This window comes from Populus euphratica, unplaced genomic scaffold (genome assembly GCF_000495115.2).
Source record: "Populus euphratica unplaced genomic scaffold, PopEup_1.0 scaffold8.1, whole genome shotgun sequence".
Taxonomy (NCBI): Eukaryota; Viridiplantae; Streptophyta; class Magnoliopsida; order Malpighiales; family Salicaceae; genus Populus; species Populus euphratica.
In genome coordinates, this window is record NW_011499855.1 from 646,775 (window position 1) to 666,958 (window position 20,184).

General features: G+C 32.9%; 4 protein-coding genes across 6 annotated transcripts; 2 read left to right on the top strand and 2 right to left on the bottom strand.

The window, feature by feature from the left end:
* Positions 1–2,948, top strand: CRR22 (Pentatricopeptide repeat (PPR) superfamily protein). The gene has a single exon (XM_011022188.1). It carries the CDS (start codon positions 72–74, stop codon positions 2,631–2,633), a length of 2,562 nt encoding a protein of 853 aa, XP_011020490.1. The 5' UTR covers positions 1–71; the 3' UTR covers positions 2,634–2,948.
* A 1,749-nt stretch (positions 2,949–4,697) lies between these two features.
* LOC105122857 (Myb/SANT-like DNA-binding domain protein) lies at positions 4,698–8,540 on the bottom strand. The gene is made up of 3 exons (XM_011022190.1): positions 8,286–8,540; positions 5,813–6,169; positions 4,698–5,719 (listed from the first exon to the last, which is right to left on the bottom strand). Exons 2-3 carry the CDS (start codon positions 6,164–6,166, stop codon positions 5,171–5,173), a joined length of 903 nt encoding a protein of 300 aa, XP_011020492.1. The 5' UTR covers positions 6,167–6,169; positions 8,286–8,540; the 3' UTR covers positions 4,698–5,170.
* Positions 8,541–14,592: 6,052 nt separating this feature from the next.
* LOC105122861 (nascent polypeptide-associated complex subunit alpha-like protein 1) lies at positions 14,593–17,326 on the top strand. Its single transcript, XM_011022196.1, has 4 exons — positions 14,593–14,737; positions 15,308–15,395; positions 16,530–16,663; positions 16,776–17,326. Exons 1-4 carry the CDS (start codon positions 14,675–14,677, stop codon positions 17,106–17,108), a joined length of 618 nt encoding a protein of 205 aa, XP_011020498.1. The 5' UTR covers positions 14,593–14,674; the 3' UTR covers positions 17,109–17,326.
* Positions 17,327–17,483: 157 nt separating this feature from the next.
* LOC105122859 (uncharacterized) lies at positions 17,484–20,145 on the bottom strand. Of its 3 annotated transcripts, none has more exons than XM_011022195.1 (2): positions 18,812–20,145; positions 17,484–18,269 (listed from the first exon to the last, which is right to left on the bottom strand). In XM_011022195.1, exon 1 carries the CDS (start codon positions 19,971–19,973, stop codon positions 18,873–18,875), a length of 1,101 nt encoding a protein of 366 aa, XP_011020497.1. In that variant the 5' UTR covers positions 19,974–20,145; the 3' UTR covers positions 17,484–18,269; positions 18,812–18,872. The 3 variants fall into 3 exon arrangements, with proteins under 3 accessions (XP_011020497.1, XP_011020495.1, XP_011020496.1); XM_011022193.1 differs by having other exon boundaries at positions 18,808–20,145; XM_011022194.1 differs by having other exon boundaries at positions 18,804–20,145.
* Positions 20,146–20,184: the final 39 nt, after the last annotated feature.

A 20,184-nucleotide genomic window follows, 5' to 3' on the forward strand; every position in this document is an offset into this window, starting at 1 on the left:
TTTCGTAAATTCTTCTTTCAAAATGAGGATTAAAAAGGGTCTTGTGGATAGCGAACCCAGTCACAACGTGAATGAATTGGCACCTCAAAGAATTGAACTTGATAATTCCATTGGTCGGAGTAATTCAAAAGCTTGCACGACCCTCCACAGACACTGAAACGAGCAAGAATGAGACTTTAAGAAACCTGAGAGACATGAGCTCGCACCTATTGCCCTTCACTGCAACCCCGCCGCCGCAAATTCCCTCCAAAGCTAGCCCACTAGCTCAACACACTCTCTCTCAACGAACCCATATCCCATCTCACATATACAAGCACCCGGCCGCTATCCTCTTAGAACTCTGCACTTCCTCTAAAGAACTTCACCAAATCCTCCCTCAAATCATTAAAAATGGGATCTACAATGAAACCCTTTTTCAGACCAAGCTCATTAGTCTTTTTTGTAAGTATGGTAATTTAACTGAAGCTTCGCGTGTTTTTGAACCTATTGAGGATAAGTTTGATGCTCTTTATCATACTATGCTTAAAGGGTATGCAAAGAGTTCTTCTTTAGATTGTGCTTTGTCGTTTTTTTCTCGAATGAAGCATGATAGCGTTAGGCCTGTTGTGTATAATTTTACTTATTTGTTGAAACTTTGTGGAGATAATTCTGATCTTAAGAGGGGTAAGGAGATTCATGGGAGTGTAATAACAAGTGGGTTTTCGTGGAATTTGTTTGCTATGACTGGGGTGGTGAACATGTATGCGAAATGTAGACAAATTAATGATGCTTATAACATGTTTGATAGAATGCCTGAGAGGGATTTGGTTTGTTGGAATACGATTATTTCTGGTTATGCGCAAAATGGGTTTGCTAAGGCTGCTTTGATGTTGGTTTTGAGGATGTCTGAAGAAGGGCATAGGCCGGACTCAATCACCATTGTTTCTATTTTGCCTGCAGTTGCGGATACAAGGTTGTTGAGAATTGGCATGGCAGTTCATGGATATGTTTTGAGAGCTGGGTTTGAGTCACTTGTGAACGTTTCAACTGCTCTTGTGGACATGTATTCAAAATGTGGGTCAGTGAGTATTGCCAGAGTAATCTTTGATGGGATGGATCATAGAACTGTTGTTTCATGGAATTCCATGATAGATGGGTATGTGCAAAGTGGAGATGCTGAGGGAGCAATGTTGATATTTCAGAAGATGTTGGATGAAGGGGTTCAACCAACTAATGTTACTGTTATGGGAGCTTTGCATGCTTGTGCTGATCTAGGTGATCTCGAGAGGGGAAAGTTTGTTCATAAATTAGTGGACCAATTGAAACTTGATTCTGATCTTTCAGTGATGAATTCTTTGATTTCCATGTATTCCAAGTGCAAGAGGGTTGATATTGCAGCTGATATATTTAAAAATTTGCGAAATAAAACACTTGTATCCTGGAATGCCATGATATTAGGCTATGCCCAGAATGGGTGTGTGAATGAGGCTTTAAATGTGTTCTGTGAGATGCAATCTCGAAACATAAAGCCAGACTCTTTCACAATGGTGAGTGTGATTCCTGCTCTTGCAGAGTTATCGATTCCACGTCAGGCAAAGTGGATCCATGGACTTGTTATTCGAAGGTTTTTAGACAAGAATGTTTTTGTGATGACTGCTCTTGTCGACATGTATGCCAAGTGTGGAGCCATTCACACAGCAAGAAAGCTCTTTGACATGATGAATGAAAGGCATGTGATTACATGGAATGCTATGATAGATGGATATGGAACTCATGGACTTGGAAAAACTTCTGTAGAACTGTTCAAGGAAATGAAGAAGGGGACCATCAAGCCAAACGATATTACATTTCTCTGTGCCCTTTCTGCTTGTAGTCACTCAGGCTTGGTAGAAGAGGGGCTCTGTTTCTTTGAAAGCATGAAGAAAGATTATGGCATAGAGCCTACAATGGATCACTATGGAGCGATGGTTGACCTTCTTGGTCGAGCTGGTCGACTCAACCAGGCTTGGGATTTCATTCAAAAGATGCCTATTAAACCTGGAATAACTGTTTTTGGTGCAATGCTTGGTGCTTGCAAAATTCATAAGAATGTTGACTTAGGGGAGAAGGCAGCATTCGAAATCTTCAAGTTAAACCCAGACGATGGCGGATACCATGTGTTGCTTGCCAACATATATGCCACAGCTTCAATGTGGGACAAAGTGGCTAAAGTGAGAACTATAATGGAGAAGTCAGGGCTTCAAAAAACTCCAGGCTGCAGTTTAGTGGAAATAGGGAATGAGGTGCACAGTTTCTATTCCGGAACTACAAGCCATCCCCAATCCAAAAAGATCTATGCTTATCTCGAGACACTTGTAGATGAGATCAGAGCTGCTGGTTATGTTCCCGACACCAATTCAATCCATGACGTGGAAGATGATGTTAAGGTGCAGTTGCTGAATACTCATAGTGAGAAGTTGGCAATTGCCTTTGGGCTGCTAAATACGAGCACAGGCACTCCCATACACATCAGGAAAAATCTACGAGTCTGCGGCGATTGTCATAATGCAACAAAATATATTTCACTCGTCACCGGGAGGGAAATTATAGTTCGTGATATGCATAGATTTCACCTTTTCAAGGATGGGGTCTGTTCTTGCGGAGATTATTGGTAAATTTGAGCTGTTGTGGAAGCAGTCTTTTGAGATCATAATGGATGATTTCTTGCAGGAATGCAAAATGTCGGGTGAGGGAATGGTCACAAATTAGCCTCGTTCGCGGAGGCCCTTTTTTCCTTAAAAAACTGAGCCTCTCTTAGCCAGTTCATGACCCTAGAAGTAAACCCACTTAAATGAAGTTCAACGCATTGGATGTAGGGCTGGGTTTGAACCTACCTCTCTTTTGATTATTCTTTAGAAATACTTGTTTTCAGCATGAAAATACAGTAATTTTGACATTCAATAATAAATATACTGAATTAATATTTTGATAAACACAGGTTTTTCGAAGGCTACTTGCCATCTGTGATACCACCAGACAGCATGGCTATGGAATTTCTAATCCCTTGCAAATACTTACTATTTTTCTATTAATCATGAGATAATCACATCTATAACAAAAGAGAAGGGGCTTAAAACAAATTTTTTTACTGGAGACTCGGATTCACGTTAATTGCGATGGTAAAACAATGATTTTGCTTCTTATGACATACAAATTTGACCTCATAGATGGAGGTAGTTGGGTCTTTTTTATTATTTGAGCATTAAAAATATGAAGTTGCCTTTAGAACAATTTTTTTTTTTTGCCTATTCAATCTCAAATGTATAGTTAAATTACTGAAATGCTATTAGATAAAAAAAACAATAGAGGTCAAGGGTTATTTCAACCTTTTTTTTTTAATTATTATTGTTAAATAAGATGGAAGGCAGATTTACACTTGAATATTTAATAGATATCTTTAAAAAAGAGTTAACGTGTGAAGAGTTCTCCGTGGTCTTTAAACAGTATATGTGGCGTTATCTCATGACCAAATGATAGTTTTCAAAGATAATGTTTGAATCTTTTAATAGTTTCTTTGTATCTAGACAAAACTTATCCTAAATTGACCTCTAGTTTGGTATTGAAAAAACTTTTTTTTTTTCTTCTGGAATTTCACACCGACTCTCTAAATTTTTAGAGTTATCCCTCAATTTGTTTTCCCTTCAAATTTGATCCATTTTTTTATTTTTTATTTTTAGTCATTTTGTAAAGTTTTATTTTTTTTTAATTTCATCATTCTCATTTTTTTATTTTTTATTTTTAGTCCTTTTGTAAAGTTTTATTTTTTTTAATTTCATCATTCAATCTCAATTTGTTATGTGTTGTATTTTCCACTTTAATCATTATTTTTTTGACCCTTTTATGTATTTTTCTTGTTTTTAATTTCATCCATCCATTCAAGTTTATAATGTATTATTTTTTTTCAATTTAATCTTTATTCTTTAAATTTTTTTCTTTTTGTTAAAATTCTTTTCTTTTCGATTTCAATCTTCAATAAAAAAAATTTTGTTGCCTCTAATTTATTTTTTATTTTAATTTTTATTCTTATTCTTCTAATTGTTATTTTTTTAATCTTTTTGTATTTTGTACAATTTTATCCTTTAACATTTAATTTACTAAGGATTGTGTTTTGTAGTTTTTCTATATATGGTACTTTTAGCTTAATATTATAAATTCACAAATTTAAAAAGTTAACATAAATCAATATTTTTTTGATATTTAATCATTCAATATTATTTAATAAAACAAGATTTTATGGTTTTCTTATATTTTTGTTCTATTAAATTATCCTATATTTTTGTTCTATTAAATTATCCTAATATCATCACATGACCTACAAGTTTTGCATGGTGATCCATATTAGCTCACCCTCTATTATTTAAATTTCATATTTATTATTGTTTCAAACCAGATTATTTTTATCCAATTCCATACCTTCAAAGATTTTTTTTTTTGTTTTAAGATTTTATCGGTTTACTATCGTCACCAATTTTTTTAATCTTCTACAACTCATTCGACCGGTCACAGCTATCACCTGGTTGTTGGTTTTGATCGCCCTTGCATCTACTATACAGGAAAAAGAAAATTACTAACCAGCCGCGGAGCACAGAAGTATACTCCTATAATATGATTTAGGTGACTTGAATTAGGAAGCTTCAGCTTGCCACAGGACGAAGCACCCAACATGAAGTCAAGTTCCATAGAAAATGGGCAAACATAGTGCATAATAAAATGATCAACATGCTTTGTCCCTGACGTCTTAGAATAATAGTGAATACAAAGAAGAAACAATCGAGGCTGCAACGTCAATACATTTCGTGGCAACGAATTAACACATTAGATTCCATAATTCGGGGCAAAGTTGAGTACTACAACAGCTATATTCAAAATTGAAAGCACAAATAGCAGCACCTAACCTCTGAAGAAGAAGGGTAACGCAGGGAGTGATGATTTTGCACCTGCAGATCTAGCTTCATTCCAGAAGGGGACACAGAGAGACTGGTTAGTTTCTCTATAGTACCAGCTTCTAGCTCTAACTTTTCACCTTGAGATCATCTAGTATCTGTACATTCACCTCCCAATGTCAATTAAGGTTTAATGTGTAAACATCCATCAATCTACAACTTTGTGAATATATACCCAAAGTAAAGAGTCCTGAGTTTGGGTGCCACAGTCACTTCCACCACCAAAACTGTCGAAATAGATATATCTTTCTCATTCGGGTATTGTATGTCATGAAGGCTCTGGCTTTAATGGGGTCAGCATTCAAATACTCAAAAGCATACATTTGTTTGGCCTCTTCCAACCCATCAATCTCCATCACAGCTTGTAATAATTCTGAGGCATTGATAGTAATTTTGCTTAGCTCCATTGCATCAGCTAATCTACGAACACTTGATGCCACAGCTGACATTGCATCCTGAAGGGTCTCCGAACCGTGAGCCTTTGGGAGTGGTCTGACAGGCTGGATCAGAGGGTCTTGATTGCCGTCTGGCATATATTCTGGTTGTTCGGAATATGAGTCTGTTCCATCAGTCTCACTTGCATCTTCCGAACTAGGCGATAGGAGTGAAGCAGAATCTTCTGCAAAGTTCCTTGTTGGATGGCCTCCATCCTTTACCTTAGCCCATCGACTAGGGGCTTGATAATTTCCGCAAACAATTTTTAGTTCATTGTACATGTCAATCTGCTTTCCTCGAATTCCTTTTGCATCAGGATGTACCTATTCCACAGATTTTCAATCCAAATATTGTCAAGAAAAATATGACAAATCCAAAAGAAAAGTATATTGCTGGGAAAATTATGCCTGACTTACCGCAATGTATCTCTTCCAAAGATCATCACTTTCACACTCAATCATCTTTGTGCTAGGATTCCACCTGAAACCATCTTGGCTTAGCATATCCCTAATAACCTTGTACCTTTTCTTAATGGTCTTAAGACGATTAATGACCTTCTGATTGTTCAAGTTTAAATTAAAACGGGAGTTCACAGCAATGCAGGCAGCAGTGTATGCATTCTCATTAAAGCATTTGTCTATCTTGTTTCCATTTCTAGCCTGAATAGCAAGAGCTTCAATTAGACATTTGTCCATTGCAATCGACCAAACAACATTTCTTCCTTTATGCTTCATCTCCCTTCTGTGAGCGTGCAAGTCATAGTGGTCCATTTCCTAATACAGGAAAGAGTACATGACCATATGAAGCAGAATTAAACACACTTTTCAAAGGAAAATAACAACTTATCATCCAGAGTGAACGGTAACATATAATGCACTAAAAATTTCTCATCCAACATCCACTACATAAATCATAAAGGGAGCAGGTGATCACAATTACAGCAGAATTCATTGCCAAGTCCAACATTAACATGCATTACATATCTCATTGATGGAAAAAATAGCCATCAAATGGTGCCCTGCACACATGATGTCACGGTCAATCTTACAGTTTCATGCTTTACAGATGTTAAAGAACATCCTAAAGAGACTGACCCTGTAAGGTATTCCTGTAACTTGAAATATTTAATATAACAAAAGTAAGGTTGAAAATTGAAAAAACAGAAGGTTAACTGCATTAGCAATTGTCTTTTAAATTACAAAAATGGCAGAGAAAAAATATCTGATGCAACTTCCAGAGGCACCACATTAGAGAGGCTAAGGAAAAGTGCACAAAACAGTACTTGCCACCCTAGAAAATTTGTATGGTTCTACCCCAGGCTTCCATCTGGGAGGGAGCATGTTCTTGGGAAAGGAAACCATATATGTGTGCTTGGAACAACAAATAAAGTTTGCTGTTTTTCTTTTAGAAAAAAAATGACACAGTAAGTTTGTTTAGCTTTGTTTTAACTGCTCCAATCAAAACAGCTCTTGTTAAACAGATATACAACAAATTCATTCCCAGTAGAATACCATAGGATCCAGGTGGTCCCACATTATCATGCATGTGCCAGATGAATAATTTGTGTCTTTCCAGCTATGTCCCCTCACCAATGCATCCAAATCTTGGCGAGGCCACAGAAACAGAGAGAGGCTATGGACAAGCTGGCGAGGTACTAGGTAAAGACAACTTGAGCAACAGGTTCAGTTAAGCACTGTTTCGAATCTACGATGCCATGCATCTAAATCTCAGTTTCTTAAACCAAACATCTAAAAGCCAAACCTAGTAATGCAATGGCATTAAATGCCAAATACAATATCCAGCAGAAAAAGGAGAAAAGAAACAGCCAAACTGTAAACTGTCAATGGCCTCAGACATAAAATACTATCTCTGAGAAAAATGTTTGGCATTTTTCACCAATCAACATCATAGAAATGTTTGCAGAAATTAAGTTTAAACCCATAAGTTGATTTAAATCGAATCAAACACTTGGTTTTGAACATTATTCTAGTTAACATCTTAGCACTCAACAAGAGATGTGAAACCAATGAATGTTTGCGTGTTCTTGCCATTTTCTAGTTTCAATCAATCCATTAAAAATTGGACCAGAAAAAATAAAATAAAAGGATTTCAAAACAAAGCTCGCTGATTTCATCTTATATCCAAAATATTGAAAACTGAGCCATCTAATCATCGATTAACTTAGAAAAAGAAAACTAATTTTACTGAAAAATTCTTTGAGAATTCACTTCCCCAAAAAATTAACCGATTACATTTGTGGGATCCATTAGCAAGGCCCGATCATTCGACGGATGAGATCTTTTGGAGAGTGAACTCAAAAGGAATTTCCAGTAAAATTAACACCATTCATTAACTTGCTAACCCTCACGTTTTCAGCTTAAGTAAAACAAATGTTCATTTGATCGTAAAAAGCAATCAGTCTCAACACGCATCTCCGATCCCCATTTCTATTCCTCTGGAAATCTCATGCTTTAGGAGATTCCACAGTAAATAGCATCATTGCCCCACCCCACTTAGTCAATCATCTCAATCCACTACTCCACAAAAATATCAACAAACCCCACTAAAGGAGACCACACTCAAGCTTGCAACAAACAAATTCATTAGCCCTTTACGTGCATAATAAAGTAACTTACTTTTTACCTGCATAGATTTCTACTCAGATAAATATCTCTACTAAGATTCAAATCAGTCCCTTAAATTTTCAACAGCTTCAGAGCCAAGACAAATCATACAATCACTGCCAATCATTAACTTAATGATAAATTACCTCCCAAAATTAAGCTTCATGTTATGATTTTAGTAGCTAATTAGTCAAAATCACCAATCATTAACTGAAACAAAAGCTTAGATACATATTCATGTATAGAGAGAGAAAAAGAGATAAACCAGTGATCTGTCAGCGATCGGAGGGATCGCCGGAAGAGGAACCGAAGAAGCTGTCAAGATGATGAAAGCGGAGTTGTTAAGGCTGCATTTTGGGAAGATTTGAAGCTAGGGTTAGGGTTTCGTTTCTCGAGAAAAAGCGAAAGGAAAATAAAAATAAAAATAAAAAAACTAATTTTCCCGAGCTGAGGCACTTTCTCGAAAGCCAAACGCGTGTGGAGAAAAGTTGTAATTTTGCTAGGTATGATTTTGTTAGTTGTAGGTGTAGGAAAATCATGTGAACGTCCTATCGTTTGTTGCCACGTATATAAAGTCGAGAGCAAAGCGAGGCTTGCTTGGTAGTGTTATAGCAACGTTCCGCAATTTAAAAAAATCGGATTGATTTGTCGTCTTTGCATCATTGGTGTTTTTTTTAATGGAATCATGGACAAAACTGTCTTTTGATTTTTTATTTTTAGGACTTGTTCTCGACCGTACCTAAAGAAATTTAATCCAAGTATTTTGTTTTATAGAAGATATTTTTTAGGAAAATGAGATTTTTTTGTTATTATTTAAGTTTATCAAAAAAATATTTTTTTATAAAATAAATTATTTTTCATATGTTTTTTTTTAAATGAAGATATAGAACTTATTATTAAAAATACCTAGTTTATTCAATGCTAGGTATAATAAATATAATAAATTCATTTTTTTTATATGAAGTTTTATATTTTATTATTTAAGTAAAAGAAAACCACAAAAACTTTCTTGTAACTTAGGTTAATCTAAGCCAACTAGTTATTTATATTGTTTAATAAAAAATATTAAAAAAAACATATAATAAAATTAAAAAAATACAATGTTATATCCTAGTAAGGATTATGATAATAATATTAATAATAATTGTGGTTATTGTTTTTATAATACTAATAATATTAATAATAACAGTGATGATTATAGGATGATGATTATTATGACAATAATAATATTAGTAACGCTAATTAAATAATAATAATTTTAATAATAATATGATGATGACTATTATGGTAATGATGATGCTAAAAAGTTAACAATATTAAAAAAATATTTATATTATTAAGAAGATGATGATTGTTAACGATGGTCAACAATTATATAAGATGATTGTAATGATGTAAGGTTATGGGGGGTTATAAAATAATTATTTTAATAACAAACGGTGGTGATTCAAACAACAATTATTATACTGGTTTCTTACCCGGCAATTCACATAATACAAACATTAACAACTAATTAATGATTAAAAAAAGTTAAAAGAGTGAGACAATAGAGTATTTCATACAGGAAGCTTAATGAAAAACTTTAATTTTTTTTTTATGCTCTATAAAAAAGATAACACTTGTAACGATGTTTTTTACCAACCAATTCTTGTATGTCTGCTTGTTTGCAACATCATAGGATTGGTGTTCATTATTCCTTGAAAGTTGACCCATGATAAAGGGCTAGTGACACCACTGTTTTAACCAAAAACTACCCAAAATGGATTCTTTAAGATTCTACTATTCTTCCTTACTCAAGCAAAGCTTTGTGTCAATGAAAACATTAAACACTTTTTTTTCTTTTCAGAATTGGATAAAAACCTATTTATGAGTTCTTTCAGAAAAAAAAAAAGGAAAGAAACCCATTATTGCTTGGCTTAAATTAAAGAACTCAATCAACTAAACAAAAACTGAGAAGACAAATTAAAAATTACATATTGACAATTAATCTTAAATAAAATGGGCAAGATCATATTCAATAATTAATTGTTAATTCCAAGAGATAAAACACTTTTTTATTTTATCATTAACATGAAAGTGTGGAGCGGTATGGTTGAACCTATGTTTTGATTCAATAACAATTCTAAAGGTATTTAATTAATCAACACACATCATCATCTTTAAAAAATTCCAATAAAAAACTATATCTTGAAACATTAGTTTAAAAAAACTATAATTTATAAAAAAATTAAATTAGTTTTTCAAATAACAATCATAAAAACATATAAACTAGAACCAATTAAGTTTGGATTGGTATAGGAAATAAAAGTAATAAAGACTGATGAATCAAAAATTGAAACCAATCATCAAGTATAAATAAATGAAAGAATCCAAGCACCTCAACATAAAAAATATTAATGCTTATTTATGTAATTTCATGATTATTTTTTTGTGTTATAAACATGACTATGTAATTAAGTATTGATTAATGATATGCATATTACATGCACACTTAGCATCAATGCTAGAATCAGTAACTTTATTACTTATCATACTCATCTTTGAACAATCTAGAAACAAATTTTTCTCTTCTCAACTACATTTTTTATTTCCTTTTTTGGCATTTATTTTTCTTTATCAATTAACTCTTATTTGGTTTTAAACTTGCCTTTCTTATTTTTCTCATTCATATGATAAGCCATCAATAAAGACATCTTTTTTTTCTTTTTTATAATATGGCTTGTCAAAAACAAAGTATAAAAAATATCTTTATTAGTCTTCATAGGTTTGCCATTTACTTTTATATTATCTAAGCTTTTAAACTAGTACTTATATTGATAATGATCAAATATTTTACAGTGATGACATTAAATATGAGACTTACAATCTTTATTGTAGTGACCATACTTATGATATTTATGGCATTAAATTTGAGACTTCTTATGTTGATTTAAATATCCTCCACCTTTATTATTTGTTTTTCTATAGTGTCATTGTTATTGATCAAATGTATTATTTCTTCCACTTTTTTCTTTGCTATTTTAACCATATTGATTATGCTCATTCTTGTTCAAGATTCCTTCCTTGGTTGTCATGTTTAACTAAAAATGCAATTCATCTTTGATGGCTACTTTATACTTATTTGAATTCAAACAATGCTTTTATATATGTTGTTAATGAATCTTGTAATTCATCAATTGACATCTCACTCAAATATTTTGATTTTTTAATAGTTTCCATCGCATAATCAAAACAAAGTATTAGGTTTCAAAGAATTTTCTTCATAACTAGGAGATTTGTCACTTTTTATCCATTTAAGATAAAAAAACAATAGCTTTAGTTTTCTTAAAGCAGCAACCCTCAAATCACGAGCCCTAAATTAATCAACATTGCATACACTTAAATAATTTCTTATAGCAAGTTAAATCCCTTTAGTAGTTAACAATTGGTTTAGTACATGATAATAATAGTAAACAAATTAAACCACTAACAAGTTTTTTTCACAACAATGGTTGCACATATCATGCTCCATTAATCTTTTTTAATTTGTCCAAGTTAATGGCAACAAGAAAAAAAAATAGAAAATTCTAATAAATTACATAAGCAAATTAATCTAGATTAGTAACTTTACTTGTTCTAGATCAATCTAATAACTTTATAAATTGTTGGAAACACTAAATCCAAGCTTTGATACTAATTGTTAGAAATAAATTACATACAAGTATTTGAAACCTCTCGAACTTTATTGATTGATATTCAACTCTTAAAATGCATTCTCTTTTCTTAACACATTTTTTTCTGAATGCATTAACTCTTATATTTATAAATAAATTGCTCCTCTAACAATGATAATCTAACATAGAATATAACTATCTAATTAAATAAGGATTCTAATAAAAAAAAATTAGTTTAACACAAATCTTTTTTAATCAATAATTCCTATATTAACTAGGATTTCATCTAACAAGCTAGCCTAGTAATTAAAAAAAAGTTAAGTTTGGAATGTGAATTTGAGGACCTAGATCTCTAAGCTTAGTGGTACAACTTGTCTCAATTTTATTTGAGGTGATTCTATAATGCTTAACTTGTAACTATTGATATTTACATGGATATTATAGATATATAAAAAAATACTTCAAAACTTATAAAAAAATTATAAGAATTTTTCTTTTTCTCAATTTTTTCTATTTTTCTCTCATGCTTAAATTTATCTCTTGTAGGATATAAGTATTGATTGTTATAGTTTGAGTATCATAAAATTTCTTTTAGTTACAAAGGGTTCCAAACTATCAAGAAAGAAAAATTCCTTTTTAAGTCCCATCTAAAGGATTAAAGAATGGACATTATCTTTAGTGAGTGTTGTGTTCGGTATTGTGAAGTAAGATGTTTTTCAAATGAAAATATATCAAAATAATTTTTTTAATTTTTTTTAATTTTTGATATCAATGCATTAATAACATCAAAAAACATATACAAAATTATCAATTTAATATTTTTTAGGTGAAAAGCAATTTGAAAAGCATAAAATACCGCAAAAACACCCACTAAGATGACATCTATGTTAGGAACACTTTGAAATATATTTCCTCTAACAAGCTTGAATCATGCAAAACATTTACTAGATATCCCATTAATAAACTCAGCCCACAAAGCATGACCAATATATCTTGACATAAAATTATTTTATAAGAACAAGGGAGGTAAATAGGTGGTAAAAAGTTTAAAGTTGACTTGGTTGGGTAACTATAGCAAATCGAGTTTGACCAAGTCAAGTTTCAAACTAATTTAAATGAAACTTAACCCATATTAGATTATTGATCGATGAATCACATACTATATCGACTTACAAGTTGTTTAATAATGAGATTGCTTGGTTTACCATTAAACATTGATCAAGTGGTAAAAGATTAATAACAAGTATAGAATTAGAGGTTCACTCTTTTTTAATGATAACTGCAACTTGAATAATATAATGAACAAGGAAGGTAAATAGCTGGTTAAAAATTTAAAGTTAATCTAGTTGATCAATCAAATTTGACTAAGTTAATTTCTGAATCGGTTTAAATAAAACTCAATCTAAACTAGGTTACTAATCAATGAATCATTATATTTACATACTAGATTAAGTTTAATACTAGGATTGCTAGGCTTGCAATCAAGTATTGATCTTGATCTTAAAATAATAATGGTAAAAAAAAATTGATACCTTATACAAAACCATGTCTTAAACCCCCTCCCAACCAATTAGCACAAACATAATGTGTATTTATTTCTCAAATCACAACCATGTCTAAGTATACCAAACTTGAGTTAATTATAATTTATTTTATATAATTTAAAAACAATTCTTATAGTATCAATTATATATAAAAAATAAAAAATTAGTCTTTTAACTATTGCTATATTATTATTATTTTGAAATAATAAATATTAATTAATTAATTTTCAAGTTTTGTGTTATGAGTTTGTTAGATTAATTTACAACAATGTTTTTATTTTATTTTAAATAAATTGATATAATTTAGGAATTTTTGAGCCAAATATTTTACTTGTCTTTTCCATGATCTTCTTTTCCTGATTTTCGTGCTTGTCATAGATTTGGTGTTTGTCGATTTGTGATTTATTTGTGGTGTTGTTGTATAAGCAGAAGAGATGGGATATAGTTGTCTTCGCAAATTTATGAATAAAAATAAATAAATAAATAACAATATATATGTTGATCACATACATGAAAAAAAAAAGCATGCAATATTTATATTGGCAAATATATATATATAACCCTTTACTGGTAAATAAAAAGAAAAGAAAAGAAAAGAAAAGAAAAGAAAAGAAAAGAAAAGAAAAGAAAAGAAAAGAAAAGAAAAGAAAAGAAAAGAAAAGAAAAGAAAAGAAAAGAAAAGAAAAGAAAAGAAAAGAAAAGAAAAGAAAAGAAAAGCATGTAATATTTATATTGGTAAATATATAGGGGTGTTATTGTGAAGGGAGAAATGGCATAAAGCCCATATTTACATTTGAACTAACCATCACAATTTTACTAAGTCAGTTTTTAAAATTGCGGTAATTTTTATTTTTAAATAAACTTTAAAAATATATTTTATTTTTAAAATATATTAAAATAATAATTTTTAATAATTTTAATATGAAGATACTTTAAAAGTACTGGGTACTATAATATCAATATATTTAGCATTACAATAAATATTTTTTTATAAGAATAATTTTTAATTAAAATATATAAAAATAATATTTTTTATATTTTTATATTTTAATAATATTATATAAAAATCTTTGAAAATATCTTAACTAGATAAAAAAAACATTAGAAGAAAGAGTTACTAGCTTACCAAACAAATGATATATTAAATCTTTTTTTATTATAATAATAATTATTTTTAAAATATATTTTATTTTAAAATATATTAAAATAATATTTATTTATTTTTTTAAATTTATTTTTTATATTATCACATCATATTAAAATGAAAAAAAAACAGATACACAAAAAATTAGTTTTTTAAAAAAATTTAAATATTTTCCGAAACTTTTTTTTTTACAAAAAAATAAACGGGCTCTAGCAACAAGTAAATACTTAAGGGTTTTAGGGTTTTCGTCTACAAGCTTGACACACACTTTCGCAGTCCTTCTCTCTACCTGCAGAAAAAGTATCAAGAAATCATGACTGCCCAGACTCAAGAAGAGCTTCTTGCTGCCCAGCTTGAAGTTCAAAAGATTCTTGAAGTAATCTCTCTCTAGAAATTTTTTTAGATATTTGTATGGATGTATATAGCGGGATCTCAAGTTGTTGACTTTCGCTGTATTCGTTTCATTTCTGGGTCTCTATTGATTATGTTTTGGTAGATCTTTAATGGGCTTCTGCTCTTTTTATATTTTATTTGTTGTTTACAGTGATTCTGTTTGTGTTAGATCTGATGTAATCTATATTAATTCTTCAACAATTTATGTAGATGATGGGTCTTGCTGGGTATGTGTGAAGTCTTGATGTTTTATTTAATGGGAGGGGGCGTGATATTGGGTTAAAATGTTAATGGGATTTGTTTCTCTTTGAACATTTGTTGGATATTGGTAATATGGGAGTGAATTTGTGGATAATAAACGAGGATTTGATAGGTCTCTTTAGCGATATTTACCCGTGGAATTTGTATGTGAATAGGGTCATTTGTGTTGAATGTAACTTGTTTGAAAATCTTATGATGAATTGATGACATATCTTGTTTGATTTATAGTATGCTAATTAAAATGTGGAAACTGTCTAAAACCTACCCCCCTTCTCTCTGTTTTTGTGTGTAGGCTGATAAGCCTGAGGTTGAGGATGAAGAGGATGACGACGAGGATGACGACGAGGACGATGACGACAAGGATGAAGATGAAGCTGAAGGTAGATTCTTGCTGTTTGGAATCTTATTGGTTTTACTTTGTTGCTTTATACTCTTTTCTTTTTATTTTCTTTTTTCGATGGATTTTTGTGTTGTGGTTTTTACCTGCATCGATGGATTTTGCATAAGTACAATTTTCATGCATGTATTGGTGTAGTTAATGATTCTGAATTCGTGGAATATGATGCATGAAGTTTTGTGCATGTCTGCGTGTGAGTTGATGCAGAACATTTCTCCGGAATTTAGAAGTCATGGCTCTTCGGTTTTTGTATTATCTGCAGTCTCTAATATTTCACCACCTCTCCTAGGATTTAGGCTGTATTCTTGACAGGGCAGTCATCCACTATGTCAAAATATTTTAACATCCTACAAGTATCTGGTATAATATGTGATGGAAAAAGTGGTGTTATTTTTTTTTTTATATATATATTGGCTACTATAACTTAAACATAGTTTATTTTCTTAGTTATTTGAAGTATTAAACCATTTAATGACTGGCACTAGGATTTAAGGTGATTTTAATTTTTAGCTGTCACACCTGGTAGAGTTGAAATCTTGATGAAGCACATTGCTCTTGGAGAGGAAAAGGACACTATGAGACTTAACTTAGCCTCTACTGCTGTTAAGAGTGCACAAGAGGTTATGGAAGTTCCTGATATTGATCTTCATTCTTCAACCTTGTCAATTGGTATTGATATTCGATCAGTTGATTTTCATGAGCAGCACATTTTTCTTGGCATATTTATTCACCTGAAAACAAATAAATGAAGAGGAAACATTTCAAGGCACCTGCATATGCATCCACAAGGCCTTTTTTTTGAGTTTGACATATCTGTTATGGGATCTGAACAAAAGTATCAAGAGGTAGAGTAAAGATATCTGAAGGACTTCAGGTTTGGTTTGAGAATTGTTCAGCGCTGTACAATGAACAACCTTGGATTGTAATTCTTGATTAGTGTGTGACACAAATCCACAGGATTTGTGTTATGCATGAACCCCTAAAATGGCTTGCTGCCTCGTCATTGATTACAATCCATTCTGCAGCTTATTTCTTGTGTGTTTTTTTTTTTTTATATATATTTGTTCTAATGATTCTAATGATTTTCCTCCTCTCTCTCCCTCTTTTTTGTTCACAGGACAACAAGATGGAGATGTGGGTGGTAGATCAAAACAAAGCCGAAGTGAAAAGAAGAGTCGTAAAGCAATGTTGAAGCTTGGAATGAAAACTATCCCTGGTGTTAGTCGGGTTACAGTAAAAAAGAGCAAGAATGTAAGCTTTTCATTTTGATTTATTCATATTGCGTTCTACTCATAAAAACTTTGCTTTTATATATATTTTCTCTTGTTTGCTAGCTCCTAACATTGGATACCACTTAAACCAGATCTTGTTTGTTATCTCCAAACCTGATGTTTTCAAGAGCCCAACATCTGACACATATGTGATCTTTGGAGAGGCTAAGATCGAAGACCTGAGTTCCCAGCTACAAACTCAGGCAGCAGAGCAGTTCAAGGCTCCTGATCTCAGTCATGTCATTTCTAAACCTGAGACTTCAGCCATAGCTCAGGATGATGAAGAGGTAGATGAAACCGGAGTGGAGCCAAAGGATATTGAATTAGTGATGACCCAGGCAGGAGTCTCTAGGTCAAAGGCTGTGAAAGCTTTGAAGGCTGCAGATGGAGACATAGTTTCTGCCATTATGGAGCTTACCAATTGATAGGTTCGTATCCAAAATGCGGTACAATAGAGAATCTAAAGTGTCATGTAATAGAGACGATCCTTGTGGCTTTCCCGGCTGTGGGCTTTCAAGACAGGTTTATTTTCAATTTTGTTATATTGTAATTTCCATGGTGTTTTCTGTTGTGTTTTATTTGTAAACTAGTCTGGAATGCATCTATTGGCAGAGAGCTTTGATTTCCCATATGCCCAGTTTACCATACACAGAACCTTCTTCGCCCAGTTGAATGCTTCTACTAGGAAAGCGAGATTGCATGGTGAAGAGGAAGCATCGTAGAGTACACAGTTGATCTGGATTCCCAGCCACCTATCAAACCCGAGGGAACATTTCTTGATCACAAAAGCGAAGTTTTTCAGTAAAAAAACTGATTTTATTGTTAAAGAGAGGCCTAGAGAAACCCGGCACTACCATGTACACATCACCTACAGCACCTAAAGGTGAACCCAATAGTATGCAGCATCAGTTACTACCTCAGGAGTAAACAAGCTGTTGAATTGACGAGATGTCCGCCAATGCGTAGTGTCATTGGCGAAAACATAGATTCAAAACTACTGTTGCAAAGCATAGTAATCAAATAAGAAACAATCAGGTGCTAAGAACTTGTATTGTCATTTAACAAAGAGAACAGTTCATGAGTAGCCTCGTCCACGCAATGTACAAACTCAACATCTACGAGACATGCCTCCATGAACATGATCATTAAATGATCAATGATAAACTCACAAACAGTGATTTCTTTACCTAACTGCAATACAAAACTCACGCATTTTTGCAAGCAGAAGGCTAAAATCTGCCTCTCCACAGAAGAAGGCAAAATGATTCTGCAGCGACCCTTTCGTCAAAAACAATTGCTAGTGTTTGTATTTTCATATACGAGAGAAACAGAGCTACTTGCCTCACATTTCTAATATCTGGTGCACCCTCTTTCATGAAACCAAAGCCATGAGCGTGCCTGAATAATGAAATGATCCCACCATTTTAACCACTCCTCGTCGCCATATTCAGATATGCCAAGCTACTTTCATTCTCCTTCAAGTTTCATTGAGATCCAATGGACAGTCCTCTTCTTCAAAGGTCATTCAAGCCAGCAAACCCCATTCTGATACCCATTAGGTTTCCAACGCAATCCTTCCATCAGTTCTGAGCAAATAAAGCTGATTTAGTCTCGGAGCTTATTATAATTTATTGTGAGTCATGATTCTGGGACAGCAGAACATGCATATTATTTGCAGGTTACATGTTCTAAAGGCATGCGGAGATAATAGCTGGGATTTACTCCACCAGACTTGTATGGGTTTCTGGGGAGAGATAAATCAACTGAATACTTTCTTATGCCTAATATATTCACCAATATCAAGTGCATCAAATACATCATTCAGTTTAATGCCCATCTATTTGTGAAAAATTACACATTTTCACAAAGCAACCGTTTTATCAAAAGATAATTATGCTAACCAGATATTTAAGACATGATGTGCAGAGTTTTTAAGCCTGGAAACAGAGTTCAGTCGGGAACTTTTCAAGTTCTCGTGTCAGCAATACACTCAACATTCAGTAGCTAGTGTTAGAATGGGCAATAAAAGATCTCAAACAAAAACTCCACCATGAGACAACTTCAAGAAACTACAATTGGAAATGAAACAACATATTCGATTGAGATTTAGAAATACAAACTTACTAACAGCCCCTACTGCTTGTGCAACGGCAAAAGTGAACTTGCTTCATTTTCAATCAAGTGACCATCTATTTTGCCTTGCCAGCACCACCATATATCTCTAGTAAACCTGGGACCTCATCCGCATACTTGATGACATAATTCGCCAAGAAATTTTTCTCACTTAATGACAACAAAGTACTAATCTTCTTATCTCTTTTAATCAGTTCCTTTGACTCCAAAACCTTGATAACGTTATACCTTGGACGAATCCTTTTATCAATTGACATCCCAAGAAAATTGGGACTGTTTATTATAAATTGTCGTTCCAACTCCATAGTGTTGATAAAGAAATCCATTGCAGTCCTGATTTTCTTCTCTGAGTATCCAAATAATGGCGGGTGTCGTTTAAAACTCCTCAAAACCTCCTCTTCACTCCAGCCCAAATTCTTGATAAGTTCAATTTTCTTCTTCCAAGCCGTGTCATTCGATTGTATCCTCACGCTAAGAGCCTGTATAAAGGGCTTATCCCCTGGCTGAAGTCCCAGGTTCTTAAGAGCATTTAGCGCATAAACTATCCTATCAGGCTTATAGAGTATACTTCTTGGTTGCCAGATCAACAGTTTTGCAATCCTATCAGCAGCCACACCCTCTTGTACCAACAAATCAATATTTAGTCGCATTGAGTCCATGGAACCATACGATAAAAAAAACGGAGCACGCTTAAGAAGAGCTACAACGCCTTCACGACTCTGTACAAATGACTTCAAAAGCTTAAAACATGGCTTAATACGAGAACCCAAGTTCCTTGTCAAAATTACCGGATCTGAAACCAATAACTCAGGGAGAAGTCGACCCACGAATCCATTCTTGATGAAGAAGTCGAATTTGGGCTTCAAATTGTCTTGTGTACTGCAGTGAAGCAATCGGGGTCGCTTTTCGATCACTTTGGCAATGTGGGCATCCTTAAAATCGTGAGATTTCAAAAGTTGGATAACGGAAAGGGGCTTTTGGAGATTCTGTTCATCGATTTGGAACTTTTTGGAAACAGAACGAGCTGACTGCAAGGAAAGCCCACATGAGGTAATGAGGTACTGAACAGTAAATGAGGTTGACGATGGGGCAGCGGGTAGTGGTGGTGATGTATTCAAGAAACGTTTTTGAAGCAGAGAAACCAGCAGGCTTCTCATGGCTAAGTGCTGCTCATGTTCTTTGGAAGCAAAAATGCATTGATGACTGAGAATTAGGGTTTTTGGATGCAAGGAAATTGAGTTACGGCGGCTACCAGTTCAACAGAAACGGTTAATTTGTCGCTCATTTTTGCCCTGTTTCCATCGACGGCATTTTCTGTAACAAGGTTACATTTACTCTTTTTTATTTTTTTATTATAAATATATAAAC